We start from the raw sequence: 17,760 nt of genomic DNA, 5'->3' as shown, positions 1-17,760 counted from the left end.
ACATAGGTCTTAGCTCTGCAGCCTCTCTCTCTCTCTCATTCACCTCAGTGACTCTGAGTCTCTTACTGAAAGCAGTCCAGTCTCTCCGTCCACAAGCTGCTAGCGGTGGGAGTGGTACGGTAATTGCCAATGGATTGATAGACTGACGGGTCTAAATGGCTAATTCAGCCATGTCTACTGCAGCCTGGAGTATCTCACCACCACTGGCCTCCCAGTGAACCTGGGAGAGAGAGAGAGACAGAGAGAGAGAGAGGAGTGTTGGCATCAGGTTAGCGCTAGCCGTAGCGTTAGCATCAGTGTTAGCGACGCTAATCCTTTCCTGAGGCCTGCTGTTGACTCGGCAGGTTTCACCGCTGCCACTAGAGCGCTAGCGATGCTAATCACCAGCGAGCTGATGCAAGCCATTCATTCGCCCCCTCCTCCTCCCACACCCAAAAAATCAGAGGAGGGAAAGGGGGGAAAAAGAGAAGGGTAGAAGAGAAAACAACACCCTTAAGACATGCTGCAGCATGCTGCTGTGTAGCCCCAGCCCCGATATGTTCATTACAAGACAAGAGCAGCACAGTACAGTAATTAGCCTAATCCTTCTGTTTTGGTTATTATGTCCATACATCAGTGACACACAGGGAGGGAGATTAAGATTAGTGCAGGATTTAAGGGGGGCCCTTGCTTCATGAGGATGACATGCTACTGGATGGCCCCATCAATAACAGTTGGTAAGGAAATACACAGCCTTTCACTGAGGTTTAATAACCATAGAATTAGAATGACTAGAATAACTATAGAATTAGAATGACTAGAATAACTATAGAATTAGAATGACTAGAATAACTATAGAATTAGAATGACTAGAATAACTATAGAATTAGAATGACTAAAATTAATGTTCATTCTAGTGATTCTATAGGTTGAACATTGTTGTAGAATGTGAGCAGTCAGAACAGAAACCCACCCACTATTTGCCTATCTTCACTCCTCTGGTGTTGGGAATGGATTCTTTGTTTTAGGGAGACGGGAGCTGCTGCATGGATGAAACTCTAGGAAATGTGAAATGGGCCATAATTGTCTGAGTCAGTCTGTTTGTCTGCTGTAACTTCAGCTGAGAGATCATAATAGCCTCTATACTCTATCTCCAGTTGGCTAAGGAAATGTAATTAACTGCAGCACACAGGCACCTGTGATGCTGATGGTGGGTGATGAGGTGGGGGGGAGGGGGGTGCGTTGCTAGGAGACCATATCAGAACAGGCGAGAGGAGAGTTTGTAAATGGCTGATTATTTGCAGCTCCTGGTATCAGTCTCAGCCTGTTTTAACACAGTGCTGCCCATTCCAACTACCCCTGCCCCTAACACCACCCAACCCCCAAATACACTCTCCCCCACCCCCCAAAAAAGCTACCACCCACCCCAACCTGCTCCCTTTTTTGGGGTTTGGGTTGCCTGGCAACTGTTTTACACTCATCCAGAGCAGAGCCATAATTGGCTGGTGGCGCTGAATGTCCATGACTGGCGGATTCAGGCGGCTGCACGCCTTTCTCTCTCTCTGTCTTACTCGCTCTCTTTCTGTCTCTCTCACACAAACTCTCTTTCTCTCTCGCTCTCTCTCTCTGTCTTACTCGCTCTCTTTCTGTCTCTCTCACACAAACTCTCTCTCGGTCGGGTTGCTAGGCGACTCCATCATGCATCCTCGCCTCGGCAAGTTATAATTGGCTGGCGTAGTTGCCGTGATGGTGGGTCCAAGCCGACCCTGCTTCATTCTGTCAAGTCTGGAGAGGGGGAGGGAGGTATAGGGAGGGGGGGTTAATGCAAAGAGGAGGAGTAGTGGAGAGGAGGGGGAGCTTTGGCCAATTACTGAGGAAGGGGTGTGAAATGTTTGCTGTCTTGCACCTGTGGCCTCAAGACTCCAAAATGACTGAGTGGTCCTTGAAGCCAGCCTGCCTGCCTCCATCCCTGCCTGACTGTCTGCCTCCCTGCCTGCCCCCCTGTCTGCCTGCCTGCCTTCATCCCTGCCTGACTGTCTGCCTCCCTGCCTGCCCCCCTGTCTGCCTGCCTGCCTCCATCCCTGCCTGACTGTCTGCCTCCCTGCCTGCCCCCTGTCTGCCTGCCTGCCTTCATCCCTGCCTGACTGTCTGCCTCCCTGCCTGCCCCCCTGTCTGCCTGCCTGCCTCCATCCCTGCCTGACTGTCTGCCTCCCTGCCTGCCCCCCTGTCTGCCTGCCTGCCTCCATCCCTGCCTGACTGTCTGCCTCCCTGCCTGCCCCCCTGTCTGCCTGCCTGCCTTCATCCCTGCCTGACTGTCTGCCTCCCTGCCTGCCCCCCTGTCTGCCTGCCTGCCTTCATCCCTGCCTGACTGTCTGCCTCCCTGTCTGCCTGCCTGCCTTCATCCCTGCCTGTCTGTCTGCCTGCCTAACAGGCTCTCATGACAAGGCAACACTGTCTGGGGATGTCATCTGCTACAGGTTTTACACAGTGGGGGAGAATGAGCAAATAAAAAGCCTCAGGTCTTTTGGCAAAATGTTTATGAGTGTATCAAGGGGCAAAGGCAGACAGATGTTCAGAATGTGTTGCATTCATGTGTTCACCCCAGAGGTAGAAGAGTGTTATATGGAGTGTGTTGAGTGGAATCTGGCTGTAAAGTGGTGTTTGCTGATACAGTGCTGAGGTGTTGCCTTCTCCCTGGCTATCCCCGAAATAGCACCCTTTTCCCTATATAGTGCACTACGCATAGGGCTCTGATCAAAAGTATACAATATATAAGGAATAGGGTGCCATTCTGGATGCACACTCTCTCTCTAACAGCAGCCAGTACTGGGTCATTATACAGTACCCAAAATGCCCTCTGCTGATTTGAATAATATTCAAAACACGGAAAGAAAAGCACAGCAAGTGATCCTGAGGTGTTTCTGCCCTGCAATCTGTCACACAATCTCACCACCGACAATGGATCAAATAAGAAAAAGGAAACAGAATAAGAAAAGCTCATGTGAAATAAACCGGGATTGGAGGCATCATTCACAGACCATTTGCCTTTTCTCTTCCCTCTCATCTTACAACATGGACGATGGGGGGGAGTGGGGGGATGAAGGGGTGAAATCGAGGAGCTGAGGGGAGGTGCGTTGCATCATCTCACATCACTCAGTCCTCTCCTCCTCCGCCACGTCATCCTTTACTTTCCGTTGCATCACCGTGGTCTCCGCAGATTCCACATCGCTCTGAGATTATGTCAAACAAAACCACGTCATCCTTTACCGTCTACTGCTGGGGTCACCTCCAATATACTTTTGCCAATGAAATCACTGATATTCTTCTGCTAATCAACACTTCTTGTAGCAGGTTTTTTGTAGCAGAATAAATGACTTGAATCCACAAGTCCTGTGGAGTATCATCCCCACTATTCACCCCTCCATGCACAGCCTCTCTGAACCTACGGGTACCGTCCGTTATCCTCACCCTCTGCACCCTCTGTCTTCCACTGTCGCCTGTGATCTGGACGTACCGCTGCTCTACTGTTTGAGACGCTTAGATTTCACTCTAATGGTACTTTAGTCTAGTTAGGAAGATTGGTGGACACGGTGATATGGGAAGACGGTCGCAGCTGGCTGACTGGAAGTACGGTATTACTTCCCATTAAGACCCTAATTATCGTTACCACTCCCAGATCTGAATCAACCAGAGCAGCCGCGCTCGGCAGCAGCGCTCGGCAGCACCGGGGCGGGTGGTTCCCCCTCTACCCACCCCAAAACCCTCCCCGGATTCAGCCCCCTCCCACCTTCCACCAGCCAGGTCCAGGCCCATCCGAACACAACCTGGTCCTCAGGGTACGGGCACCCACCCCCCCGCAACCCGCTACACCCCCCCCTTTCCCATCCCAAAAAGTAAAAGAACCCCCTGCCGGAGGGCCTTTCTATCAGGGAGATAAAACTACAGCTTGTGAACAATAGATATCTCCCTCTCCCATCTGTTCAACTGGAGAGAAACTTCATTTGAATTTCAGATCTCTCCACAGGGGGTCCAAGGGGGAAGAGGAGAGGCGGGGAGGGGAGGGGAGAAAACTGTTTAATTTCTCTGGGTGATTTTAGTTTTAGGATTATGAATTAACACGGCATCTCTGAAATCATTTGTTTAGCGAGCTCTGGGAGTCTATGATTGGTTGATGCAAAACCCTTGGTGTGTAGTCCTGGGTTGGGTAACACAGGTACATTAACTAGTTAGTAGGATCGCACACTGGGTAACACCAGCAAAGGAGTTGGGAGAATCTCATCTCACACGGGTGATGATGTGGCACACTCAGGTGTGTCAATCATACAGACAACACCCCTTTACTTATCAGTAGCCTACATGTCATTTAGACAACTGCACAATTATGTTCCATTACAGTATGACTACACAGGTGTTGTATAAGAGCAACTTAATGGTATCCACTATTACTACCACAAAAACAGAAAGTCAATGTAACTGCAAAAGTAATCATCCCCCCAACCCCCCTCTGTCTGTCTGTCTTATCAGGTGAGAAACCATACAAGTGCTCCTGGGAGGGCTGTGAGTGGCGTTTCGCCCGGAGCGACGAGCTGACGAGGCACTACCGCAAACACACCGGGGCCAAGCCCTTCAAGTGTACCCACTGCGACAGGTAAGTACCACATCCATTACATACACACACATGCACACACGTCACTGACCCAGTAGAAAAGATATGACAACGTGGCTCTCGCACGATCCATCACATGCACACGTGTATGTTCAAACAAACGATCTCTCACATTGAACAGTATTGATGTTGGAAGGAGAGACGAGATGAATTACTCCCATAGAATGCAAAGTACTTTGAGTTGGAGAAAAAAACTAGCTACATAAATGAAAGTCATTACTGTAATGTCCCCTTGGACAGCCCCAGTCCCAGTAGCAGCGCTCCCTCATTCTCTGTCTTCATCATGTGCATAGCAGCACTCTAGTCTACAGACGGGCTCTCCTCTCCTCCCTGGCAGCTAGCAGTTAGCACAGGCTCTGCTCCAGTCTCTGCTGAATAACTTAGTCACAGGCCAGTCCTGTGATGCCCATTACCAAATGACGACTGTGAATAGGCCATTCTCACACGCCGCTCTCCCCTGCTCCCCCTAGCCCCAGCCAGGCTGCTGATGGCACTCACATTCAAATCACAAATTAACATAGTGGCCTTCTAAAAGTGAGATGGTTATGTGTGAGAGAGAGAGAGAGAGAGAGAGGAGAGAGAGAGAGAGAGAGAGAGAGAGAGAGAGAGAGAGAGAGCACGACATCAACCAAACGAACCAGCTTGGGCATACAGGGGCACTCTTTAATTTTCTTACAGCAACCACAGTGTGACACTTATCAGACCTCTGTCCTGCTGGAGACACAAAGGCAGCCCTTTGTCTGAAGACAGCAGTGTGTGTGTGTGTGTGTGTGTGTGTGTGTGTGTGTGTGTGTGTGTGTGTGTGTGTGTGTGTGTGTGTGTGTGTGTGTGTGTGTGTGTGTGTGTGTGTGTGTGTGTGTGTGTGTGTGTGTGTGTGAGGGCACATGTATATTAGCGTGGAGCTCTGAGTGATAAGCTGTCAGGTGACAATAGCGGGAAGCCGTCACCCTGTCTGAATCCCAAATGACAACCTATTCCTTTATAGTGCACTACTTTTGACCAGAGCCCTAGTCAAAAGTGGTCCACTGTACAGGGAATAGGGTGCTATTTGGGACAGATACCCCTGTTTTTCCACACGCAAGCTGCAATCCCCCTGCAGAAGGGGACCGCTTTACAAAGCCCACCACCTCCCTTCCTCCTCCTCCTCCACACACACACACACACACACACACACACACACACACACACACACACACACACACACACACACACACACACACACACACACACACACACACACACACACACACACACTCCCCAAATCCACCCCACTATAAACACTGATCCAAGACCAAGACCAGCCATAGCCACTGTGCATAATGCCCCATAGCCCCAATCAAGCCCACAACACTGACTAACCAGGGGGAGTGCATCATCAAATCTGTGTTCCAACACTCATTACCAGAATGTATCCTGGCTATTGGCTAACAATGGGGCTATTTGGATCGGGCCTGCTATTGTTAGGATAATTGACAGGTCCAGATGCCAGGCCTACTTTAGACACACACAGCCTCCAGCCTCTTGGATGTGAGCTAAGCCAGCCATTCAGGCAGGCAACCAGTTCACACACACACAAACATTCACTCTCTCTCTCACACACACACGCCCACTGCAAACACACACATACACACACACACTCAAACGTGCTTCCTCGAACCCAAGGGGACTCTAATTGGACCCTCCTGGTTCCTCTAGTTTGGGTTTTAAACCTAACCCCTTCCAGAACACTGCTGGAGTCTACTAATCTTACTGGAGTGTATTATGCATGTTCTGCTGGCACACACACACACACACACACACACACACACACACACACACACACACACACACACACACACACACACACACACACACACACACACACACACACACTGTATATTCACACACACGCACAAATACTCCCACACACACGGCTCTGGCACAGAAATGAAGAGACATAAATTAAAGCAGGGAAGGAAGGAAATGCAAGGAGCAGCACCGCAGTGTGTGTGTGTGTGTGTGTGTGTGTGTGTGTGTGTGTGTGTGTGTGTGTGTGTGTGTGTGTGTGTGTGTGTGTGTGTGTGTGTGTGTGTGTGTGTGTGTGTGTGTGTGTGTGTGTGTGTGTGTGTGTGTGAAAAAGAACACCAGTAGGGGTGCTGGCTGGATCAATACCTATAACTCATCTGCTGATTATGTCTTAGTAGTATTTCACACACACACACACTGGGACACTGCTGTAAAATGGCTGCCAACACATTGAGTGTGAATGAGATGACAGTGGGTGCATCCCAAATGGCACCCTATTCAAATATAGTACATTACTTTTAATCTGGGCCCATAGGACTCTGGTCAAAAGTAGTGCACGTTATAGGAAATATGGTGTCATTTTGGACACAGCCAGTGTTTGAGGCTGAACCATCAGCGCGTCTTAAAAGCCCATCCAAATGATTTCCTCGTTTACATTATTCTCTGAAACAGAATAAGATAAATATGGACGATAATGCATTAAGTATCTGTCCCTCTCTTCTGTCGTCGTCAACAGTTTTATTCAAACTGTAGACTGGGGTGAGTCCCAAATGGCACCCTATCCCCTCCATAGTGCACTACTTTGGCCTAGAGTCCCATGGGCCCTGGTCAAAAAGAGTGCACTATAAAGGCAACAGGGCACCGTTTGGGACGCAGACTGACACAGAGGTTAACTCAACCCAGTCTTCTGCTAGGCCTTTGAAGCGTTTTGTGAGTGACGCGACCATCAAACAGGCACGTTGATCTCCCCTCTGTGAGGCAGCCTGTTCAGGCGCCTTAGGGAACGCCTGGCTACAGTAGATGGGCCAAGAGGAACTCACTGCTGTGTTACCACATTACCATCAGAATGGGAGGAAGTTTAACAGTAAATACAGTCAGTGTGTTGAGCTCTCAGCCTCTCTCTGAGCCTTTCTGATACACACACACACACATACACACACACATGATCGTGTGCGCACACACTCACAGACAGGCACGTCATTAATCCTGCCTAATCAAGCTGGGACCCCCTGCAGGGCGAGGCAGAGGGGTAGAGGGGCGGAGGGGTACGGCAGGGGGGAGACAGGGGCGTACCAGCTGGTGTGGCGGCCCCTGACAGTGACTCGGACGGCCATCTGTCCAGTGGAACTTACTCAGCCCCCACTGGCCTCTCTAGCAGACACACACATAGACTAGACAGGTACCACATAGACAGTTCAAAGGGAAGAAGGGAGAGCTAATACAGGAAGAGGTGAGGGAAGAAGAGAGAGATGTTGAAAAAGAGAAGACAGTAAATGAAAGAGATTTTGCCAGAAGTCTTGAATTGCAACCTGCGTCTGGTCTGCCCTATGATCCCAAAGTGTCACTTATAATGGTCGATGGAAAGGTATAGACGAGGTGGACAGAAAGCGAGAGAGAGGAGGACTGAAGTGCAGCTTTCTCTTTCATAACCAAATCTTGTGTTGTGTTCTTCCACCACCTGTACACACCACGGCTAGCTGGAGAAATAGCGTGTCCTAGTCTTAGTTATGTCTGGAGAGAGAGACACCTCCTTTGGATTTACATTGTAGAGCTGTCTGTGGACAAATTAATAATGGATACAGCCGTCGGCAAATTGAATTTTTCATTCCTCAGTTCACTCTCCCACATTTTGTTTTCCAGCTTGCTTTATTCACATCTGTTGTGATTCATTTTATTGCTTTGCATGAGTGTAATACGATAATCGACCCTTAAAGGACATGTGGCGTATATTCTCCCTGTCTGCTGTTATGTATCACCCTCAACAGTAGCAGTAACCAGTGAGTTGAATGGATTAGTAGCGAAACAGGCCTACGGGCCATTGCTCCCTCCACCCTCCTCTTCTGCCATGACTCAAACGCTGCATAACTAATAAGGGCTTGGCTTTCTGCGATAGTATTTCACCTCTAGCTGTGGTGTAAGTCGCAGAACTGCATAAGTCAGGGATCTTGATTTGCGGCTGCGTTTTGGAGAATTTATCGCTCATGCTCTTTAATAAACGAAAGAGAAGGAGCAATCCGGTTGCTGATTTGGCATGTCCTCATTTTATATAACGTTCAGTCGCTAATGTGAGAAAAATGAAGCGAGATGTCATTTATTATTTGTTATTTTCAAGGGACAAATGTTGTTTTTCTGTCATTGTGTGTCTGATCCTCACTCCGTCCGTTTTACACAGAGCCTTGTTTTCTCACACACACACTAGCTGCTGATCTAGAATCACTAAACACAGATTATACACATTTCTTTCTGTTTCATATACACCTCTGCAAGGGTTTGTCATTTCGGATCAGCAGCAGGAGAGCACAGTCTGTTCTAGCATGGTAATTTAGCACAGAGATTATCGGAGTGTCCATTCCAACCTCAACAGTTCTCCAGCCAACATCTGGATGTCCTGTACTGTTTCAAATCTGGGCATCCATCTAGCTAAAGGCACAGATCAGTCATGCCTCCCGACCTCCTTTCTGAATGCGTAACCATTTGTACCTACTGTCTATTGATCAAAATCAAATCAAATTTGATTTGTCACGTGTGCCGAATACAACAGGTGGAGGAGACCTTACAGTGAAATGCTTTTTTTACAAGCGCTTAACCCACAATGCAGTTTTAAGAACAAAAGTGTTAAGAAAGTATTTACTAAAATAAACTGAAGTAAAAAATAAAAAAACGTAATTAAAACATTTAAAATAAAATGAGACAAATAGAAAAATAAGAAAAAATGAAAGAGCAACAATAAAATAACAGTAGCGAGGCTATATACAAGGGGTACTGGTACAGAGTCAATGTGCGGGGTCACAGATTAGTCGAGGTAATTGAGGTAATATGAACATGTAGGTAGAGGTAAACAAACGCGACTATGCATGGATAATGAACAGAGAGTAGCAGCGTAAAAATGGGGGTGGGGGATAATGCAAATAGTCCGGGTAGCCATTTGATTAGCAGTTCAGGAGTCTTATGGCTTGGGAGTAGAAGCTGTTTAGAGGCCTTTTGGACCTAGACTTGGTGTTCCGGTACCGCTTGCCGTGCGGTAGCAGAGAGAACAGTCTATGACTAGGGTGGCTGGAGTCTTTGGACATTTTTTGGGCCTTCCTCTGACACCACCTGGTATAGAGGTCCTGGATGGCAGGAGGCTTGGCCCCTTGTACTGGGCCTTCCTCTGACACCACCTGGTATAGAGGTCCTGGATGGCAGGAGGCTTGGCCCCTTGTACTGGGCCTTCCTCTGACACCACCTGGTATAGAGGTCCTGGATGGCAGGAGGCTTGGCCCCTTGTACTGGGCCTTCCTCTGACACCACCTGGTATAGAGGTCCTGGATGGCAGGAGGCTTGGCCCCTTGTACTGGGCCTTCCTCTGACACCACCTGGTATAGAGGTCCTGGATGGCAGGAGGCTTGGCCCCTTGTACTGGGCCTTCCTCTGACACCACCTGGTATAGAGGTCCTGGATGGCAGGAGGCTTGGCCCCTTGTACTGGGCCTTCCTCTGACACCACCTGGTATAGAGGTCCTGGATGGCAGGAGGCTTGGCCCCTTGTACTGGGCCTTCCTCTGACACCACCTGGTATAGAGGTCCTGGATGGCAGGAGGCTTGGCCCCTTGTACTGGGCCTTCCTCTGACACCACCTGGTATAGAGGTCCTGGATGGCAGGAGGCTTGGCCCCTTGTACTGGGCCTTCCTCTGACACCACCTGGTATAGAGGTCCTGGATGGCAGGAAGCTTGGCCCCTTGTACTGGGCCGTACACACTACCCTCTGTAGGGCATTGCCGTCGGAGGCCGAGCAGTTACCATATCAGGCTGTGATGCAACCGGTCAGGATGCTCTCGATGGTGCAGCTGTAGAACCTTTTGAGGATCTGAGGACCCATGGTAAATCTTTTCAGTCTCCTGAGTGGGAATAAGCGTTGTTGTGCCCTCTTCATGACTGTCTTGGTGTGTTTGGTCCATGTTAGTTTGTTGGTGATGTGGACAACAAGGAATTTGGATAAATGAATAGCATTCTCACATAGGTGTTCCTTTTGTCCAGGTGGGAAAGGGCAGTGTGGAGTGCAACAGAGATGGCATCATCTGTGGATCTGTTGAGGCAGTATGTAAATTGAAGTGGGTCTAGGGTTTCTGGGATAATGGTGTTGATGTGAGCCATGACCAGCCTTTCAAAGCACTTCATGGCTATAGACGTGAGTGCTACGGTTTGGTAGTAATTTAGGCAGATTACCTTTGTGTTCTTGGGCACAGGGACTATGGTGGTCTGTTTGGAACATGTAGGTATTACAGACTCAATCAGGGACATGTTGAAAATGTCAGTGAAGAGACTTACCGGTTGGTCAGCGCATGCTCGGAGTACACGTCCTGCGGCCTTGTGAATGTTGACCTGTTTAAAGGTCTTACTCACATTGGTTACTGAGAGAGTGATCACACAGTCGTCCGGAGCAGCTGATGCTCTCATGCATGCTTCAGTGTTGCTTGCCTCAAAGCGAGCATAGAAGTTATTTAGCTCATCTGGTAGACTCATGTCACTGGGCAGCTCATTGCTGTTCTTCCCTTTGTAGTCCGTAATAGTTTGCAAGACCTGCCACATCCGACGAGCATCGGACCCAGTGTAGTACGATTCGATCTTAGTCCTGAATGGGCGCTTTGCCTGTTTCATGGTTCGTCAGGAAGGTATAGCAGGATTTCTTATAAGCATCCGGGTTAGAGTCCAGCTCCTTGAAAGCAGCAGCTCTACCCTTTAGCTCAGTGCGGATGTTGCATGTAATCCATGGTTTCTGGTTGGGGTGTGTACATATGGTCACTGTGGGGACGACATCATCGATGCACTTATAGATGAAGCCAGTGACTGATGAGATATACTCCTCAATGCCATCAGAAGAATCCCAGAACATATTCCAGTCTGTGCAAGCAAAACAGTCTTAGCTTAGCATCTGTGTCATCTGACCACTTCCTTATTGAGTGAGTCACTGGTACTTCTTGCTTTAGTTTTTGCTTGTAAGCAGGAATCAGGAGGATAGAGTTATAGTCAGATTTGCCAAATGGAGGGCGAGGGAGAGCTTGGTATGAGTCTCTGTATGTGGAGTAAAGGTGGTCTAGAGTTTTTTGTTCTCTGGTTGCACATGACATGCATTTAACATGCCAACTGTTAATGAGTAGATTTTGACAACCTCTCTTTTTTTCCTTCTCTCCAGGTGTTTCTCCAGGTCAGACCACTTGGCCCTGCACATGAAGAGGCACATCTAAGGGAGCGAGAGGAGGAGAGCGAGGAAGAAGAGAGGGAGAAGGAGAGATAGAAGGAGAGAATAAGTAAGCAGGATGGAAGACGAACCACACAGCAGCTTCGGCTCTCACCATCCAGAGGCTGACCCTGCCCTCAGAGACCCACCTAAGACCTGACACCAGGAGCAAAGCACTATGGGAGATGACACGCTGGATAGACGGACGCCACGACTCCAGACAGACGGCTGGTCGGCGAGGACGGATGGAGTGATGGAGTGACGGAGTGAAAGAGTCGAGGAGCAGCTTGTTTTTTTATTCACACTTCCATGATTCACACTTCTACTCAACAGTCTACAACCAATTTCTCTTTCATCGTGTCATCCGATTAGCCATGCCTTGTCCAATCAGGGTTGGGAACTCACACACTGCCAATCCGCTAATCCAGTTACGACCCATTTACACTCCAATGTTTCTTTTCTGTACATTTAAACTGTGGAGCAACTTGGGAAAGGAAATGGTTCACCCAGAATTATGAACTGCTTTCCTTTGACACGCCAAACGTCAGTGACTAGCAGAAGTAACAATGGGCCACACAAACCAACAATAACTATTGGCCATTTTATTCTGCTGTGCTGTTTCCCAACCCCATCTCAATTTGTGTCTCTTGTATAGGAACCCACAAACTTCAGCTATATGTCAACCCTCAGCAAGCTATACCGTGTGAAATAACAACAATGCCAAAATAGCGAGACGAGGGAGACCAATGGAACTAGTGGGCAATCCGCCAGTGGCGCCGCCTGTCTGTGGGAGTAGGGTCTGACACTTCCAGAGAGTGAGCTCTGTGACCCACAGGCACCTTGCTGTGGATCTCTCAGGCTCTCCTGTAGGAGGCGCTCTGCTCTTCTCGCTCAGCTTCACTCCTGCCACCTCACAGGCAACAACTAACAAATGCGCAGCGACACTTTCTTGCCTTTGTTTTTTAAAGACAATTAATTATTACTATTATTATTAAGAATGATGGTCTGTTTTCTTTCAGCTGAAATTTCTTAAAAATTTACTGAATGAAAAAAACTAAAACATTTTAAGTACAAACGAGAAAGAATGTGCACATATGGCAGGAAGGGAGGAACATCGAACGAACGCACCCTGGCCCGTAAACACAGGCTAAACTCAGTACCTGCTATTTAGCACTGACAGTTAAGGAGATAAAAAATTAAATAAAAAGAAATCACAAGAAACTCTGAAAGAAAAAGGATTTGTATTGTTGGCCTGAAATGAAAGAGAAGGACCTCTGTTTTCCACTCTGTGTTTTTCTCCTGTGTGATACTAAAAACAAACCTTGGCGTGACCTTCGGGGCATCAGCACCAAACCAGGGCCAAAACACAACATAAAACTGGAAATGGTATTTTTGCTTTGTTTGTGTGGATTGTGGAAATACACCTTGGAACCCCCTACCTCCTCCAGTATGGCGGGGGAGGGGCCTGGGAGGCTGGTCTGCTGTGACCACACACCCTATTTGGGAGACTAGGAACTTGATAGGCTACTGAACATGAACCTGGGACTAAAGACACCCAACTCTCTGGGTAGTAGAAAGGACAACATGGCCTCATCAGCCCAGAGAGACTTGCCTGTTTCGTATCCATTGTCTGCACTGACTTTTTCAATGTTATCTGTGCTTTTTTTTCATAAAGTATACAACAAAAACTGAAAAAAAGAATACAAAGGAGAAAAAAAACCTGCATAAAAATACTGAATAAAAAATGTAAAAATCTGTCTCTCACACACTCACACCATACAGACACAAATACAACGACACACAGAACAGTTTCTTTGCTCATGGCTCCACTTTGAGATAAGACTCAAATAATGATTTAGTTAATGAACAGAGTTGGAAAACGAAACACTGCATGGCAGCCTCTCACACACACACTCAGATCGCTTCCCGGAATTATTTGTTCTGCTCCAAATTTTTCTCTGTAAGATTTTTTGCAATTGTTGTTTTGTAAAAGACTATCTTATTCCGCTGGAGGTAATGGCTTTGAAATGAGAAAACAAGCTTGTTCTCATGTTCAATCAATCACCACAAATCAGGCCTAGGTCTCTCAGTCTCTGTATGTTAACAATCAGCTTCTACACCATGGGACCAGATTCCTCACCTGTATGCCCCAGATCTATGAAGTCCTACATACCCTTGCAATCAGGGCATTAATACCAACACCACTATCACTAATACTGTCACTATTACTGTACCACTTCCTTCCCCTCTCGCATACACACCCACTCTGGCCTCCTCACACAAGTTGTAATGGCTGCTTTATCAGAGAAGATGCCATTACTGTCTCTATAGTAACGTTTATGTATCAGCCATGCCAGAATCTCACAGACGATCCCAGAGCTGCCCTCAGGTGGGCCGGTGGAGCTCCGAACAATCAATACCAAAAACGTCCAGCAAGGAACTACCCTGGAGCCAGGCAGGGTCTGGAACAGAACACACCGGTATCTGGGAAGTGGACCGCCTCCACACCAGGCCTATTGGCACCACTGGCGCAGCTGCAGCTCTTTCTCTACAAACACAAACACAGTGTCTCGGCAACAAAAAGACAAAGTGAAACAAGAGATTAAGATGATCTTTGTGTTTTGCGTCCACTTTTTAGTTGGAACTTCTTTCTTCTTGTTTTGTTTTGTTTTAACACTACAGTGATAATTTGTTTATTGCCATGGTGGATGATGCAAGGTAATGCCAAAATTTGAGAAATGCAGGGGGATTTGTTTCTATTACGCCCCCCCTCCCCCTCCCCTTCAACGTACAATCATATGGGGTTTGTTTGTGGCACTTTTTGCCGGAATTGCAATGGTATGTCTGTGTGTGTCCCAATGCGAGCTATAGCACGGCACATCCTTAGAGTACATTGTGAATCTAATCTGCATTGTGAGAAAGAATACTACTACCAGTAGACTGGTTTGAAATTAACAGTGTGGGAGACTGGGATTGTACTGTATGTTGGTTGATTCATTCACTTTAGGAGAGCCTATAATCTGTCTAACATTAGCTGACAATAATGTATTTGTTTTAGTTTTGTTTCTGACATTTTCTTTTCTTTACAAACCACACAAATCACATTCATTTGGGATCATAGAGCTGAATGATGTAAAAACAAACACTCAAACTCAAAAAACCATACACCACGCACTTCCCTGGCACTTCAAATAGGTTCAAAAACATGAAAACTCTTCAAGCACTCTTATGTTCTAGTAGATGTTCACTTCTGATTGTAGCCGTTTCTACGGCTTCCACTGCAGCAAAGCCTGCGGGGTAACAGAAAATGGATACTATGGTCATGGTAATTTAGCCCGTAACAGGCCTGCATGCTAAAAAGATAGCAGCACACAGTTTAAATCCAAATTAGCCCAACTTTAGTCCTCTTGCGTACACACTGACAGGTCTAAAACCTCACTTCAAATGAAAAGTCCTATTCTATTTCAGTCCTGTGGCATTCTCACCAGAAGAAGCTAGCTAGGCCCCTTTCCCTTTCCCTCGCCTGTTAAAACACTGCTTGCTGTTATGGAGATGCTCCTCTGTATAGTTTCCAGGCCACTAGTATCCCACAGCTCTGATTAGCATTAGCGCAGCAGGCTACTCTGTGGAGGCTCCTCTAGTCTCTCCTGTCGCACTCCACTAATGAGAAAGGCTTTTGGTCACAGGGAATCAGATCTGGGGGAAAAAACATCAGGGACCGCGAGCCAAAATGGTTTAATTTCAACGGTCCACAGTACTGTTATGAAACCAGTGTGGAATCTGCCACAGAACAAACAAGAGTACATTAGCAGCAGCTTATCGTAAAGCCAGAGAGATATATATTTATTTGAGAAAGTGATCGAAATTGAAGAGATATTTTTTGACAAAGAGAAAAAAAATGTTTACCCCAGGGATTAACCAAATGATGATGAAATTAGCCGTGCTTTTTATCTCATGGATTAGCGATTAAAATGAGATTATGATTAATCCTACAGGCCCTTATAGCTATTTACAACACAACCCCCCCACTCCCCCTCCTTCTGCACTCTACAAGTGCCATTCTAATAGCCCTCTATCCCTCTCTCCATCTCTCCCTCTCTCTATAACCTCACAGAAGTGATCCATGCACAATCAACTGCAGGAACGCTGAACGCACACGTATACACTTTCGCCCAAAGATTTGCAGATTCACAAGTAAACTGCTGTGAATGAAAATAGAGAGAGAGTAAGAGAGAGCGAGAGAAAGAAAGAATGAACTCGTTTTACTGTCCGCTACTATTCCACCATTATTCCCCCCTTCCACAACCCTGACCCAACCCTGACCCAACTTCTTCCTGCATTACAATCTCTTGTCTGGTGTTCAGTGTGGCCGAACTCATGGTCCATTCATGGTTGTAAAATATGGTTGTGTAGTCTCTTTAGGGTGCCCAATTCAGGGGTGACTTAACTAGCAGCCTACCAATTCTAATGTAGACTTAGTTCAATTAGCTTCTTAGTACAGTGCAACATAGTACAGTGGAGTGTAATATTTCAAACTGTCATGTCTGAGGTGGACCGTCGAGTCTCTGTTAGGTTAACTGTTGCCTGCGAAAACCATCCCAAGAACGATTGCATCACCTTAAGCATTCCCGAAACTTGAAGCCTCACACGTTCGGTCCCCATGAGGTAGGGTTGTCACTTTGGTGAGGCTTCTGGCAGCTTTGTAGATAGATACATTAGTAGCTCTTCAACTCAATGAGCTCGTATGGGTAGTGACTGGTTTACAGTGGGTCTGATAACATTTCTGTAGGCCACTAGAATGTCCATAGACATTAGACATTAGTCGTTAGACCTACTGTTAGACCCATTTTAACCACAACACTTTAGGTGGAATTTAAAGGGTATTGTGCACTACTAGGCAACAGTGCTTCAGCATTTCGACTCCTACATACATCTCACACACTCTTTTAATGTTCCTGTTGTTCTATCTTCTCAAGCATACCATTTCACTACATGAACTTACTGCGCACACTCCATAGTGTACCTACTTACTTAATGCTAGCATAGTCTGTTGGAGCACTCAAATGTCAAATATCCACATAACATGTTGTGACACTTCCTGATGCACTTAACCACAAGAACCAATAAGGTAGCTCCTTTTTAGTTTTTAGCCAATCACACTAATAGGTTATTAGCATGATATAGGCCCTCTACTGTCATTAAACAGCCAATGGCAACTGGGCATGGTAAGATCATGTTGGACGGTTGTTTTTTCACGGTTCAAGGGGTTCTGTTCATTGCCATGTAACAGGTGACTAATTTGGTCCTGTTTGGGATGTTGAAACTCATGGTTCTTTTTGTTGTACATCTGCATCAGGGAGTGTGTCTGTATCTGCTGTGTTTGTCCATATTTGATGTGTCAGTATATAAGGGATTGACAAAACTCTTCCCCCCTGTCTCTGTATCCCTCCACCTCACCCCTTCTTTCCCTTTGTCCCACAATCCTTATCCATCCAACTCTGGGGCCCAGGCATCACACTCTGACATGTGCTGTTAGCGGAAGATACATCTTGATAAATGTTGATTCATCTCTATGGCTTTGTCTTCATGAGGTGTTGGACATGTGTCAAGTTCAGGAGGTGAGTTAGAGTACTTGACTTTATATTCTATTTATCCTCTGCTAAGTGGAGAGTCTCGTGGCCAGACAGACAGAACCAGGATGTGTAGCTGTAATAACTATCCTCAGTCAAGGGGCCACACATAGAAATAGAATTACTCAAATTCCAATCTAATTCTATTTCTATTGGGGCACCCACCCAGCCAACAACACACCTCAGCCTGTAGAGCAGAACTAAACCCACCAGTGCTTTTCTCAGACCGTCTACATTACGGCTGAGCCTCCACAAGGTAGTCT

At 47.0% G+C, this 17,760-nt stretch overlaps 1 protein-coding gene across 2 annotated transcripts in view; it reads left to right on the top strand.

Moving 5' to 3' along the window:
• The window catches only part of LOC118366963 (Krueppel-like factor 7), a 70,386-nt gene extending 53,031 nt beyond the window's left edge, over nucleotides 1-17,355 (top strand). For both annotated transcript variants that reach the window (XM_035749837.2, XM_052493711.1), the window contains exons 3-4: nucleotides 4,504-4,627; nucleotides 11,823-17,355. In XM_035749837.2, coding sequence (XP_035605730.1) covers nucleotides 4,504-4,627; nucleotides 11,823-11,874 — 176 coding nt within the window. In that variant the 3' untranslated portion in view covers nucleotides 11,875-17,355. The remainder of the gene's footprint in view (nucleotides 1-4,503; nucleotides 4,628-11,822) is intronic.
• Nucleotides 17,356-17,760: the final 405 nt, after the last annotated feature.

Source organism: Oncorhynchus keta, chromosome 34 (genome assembly GCF_023373465.1).
Source record: "Oncorhynchus keta strain PuntledgeMale-10-30-2019 chromosome 34, Oket_V2, whole genome shotgun sequence".
Taxonomy (NCBI): Eukaryota; Metazoa; Chordata; class Actinopteri; order Salmoniformes; family Salmonidae; genus Oncorhynchus; species Oncorhynchus keta.
This window is presented reverse-complemented; position numbering and strand designations above follow the sequence as displayed.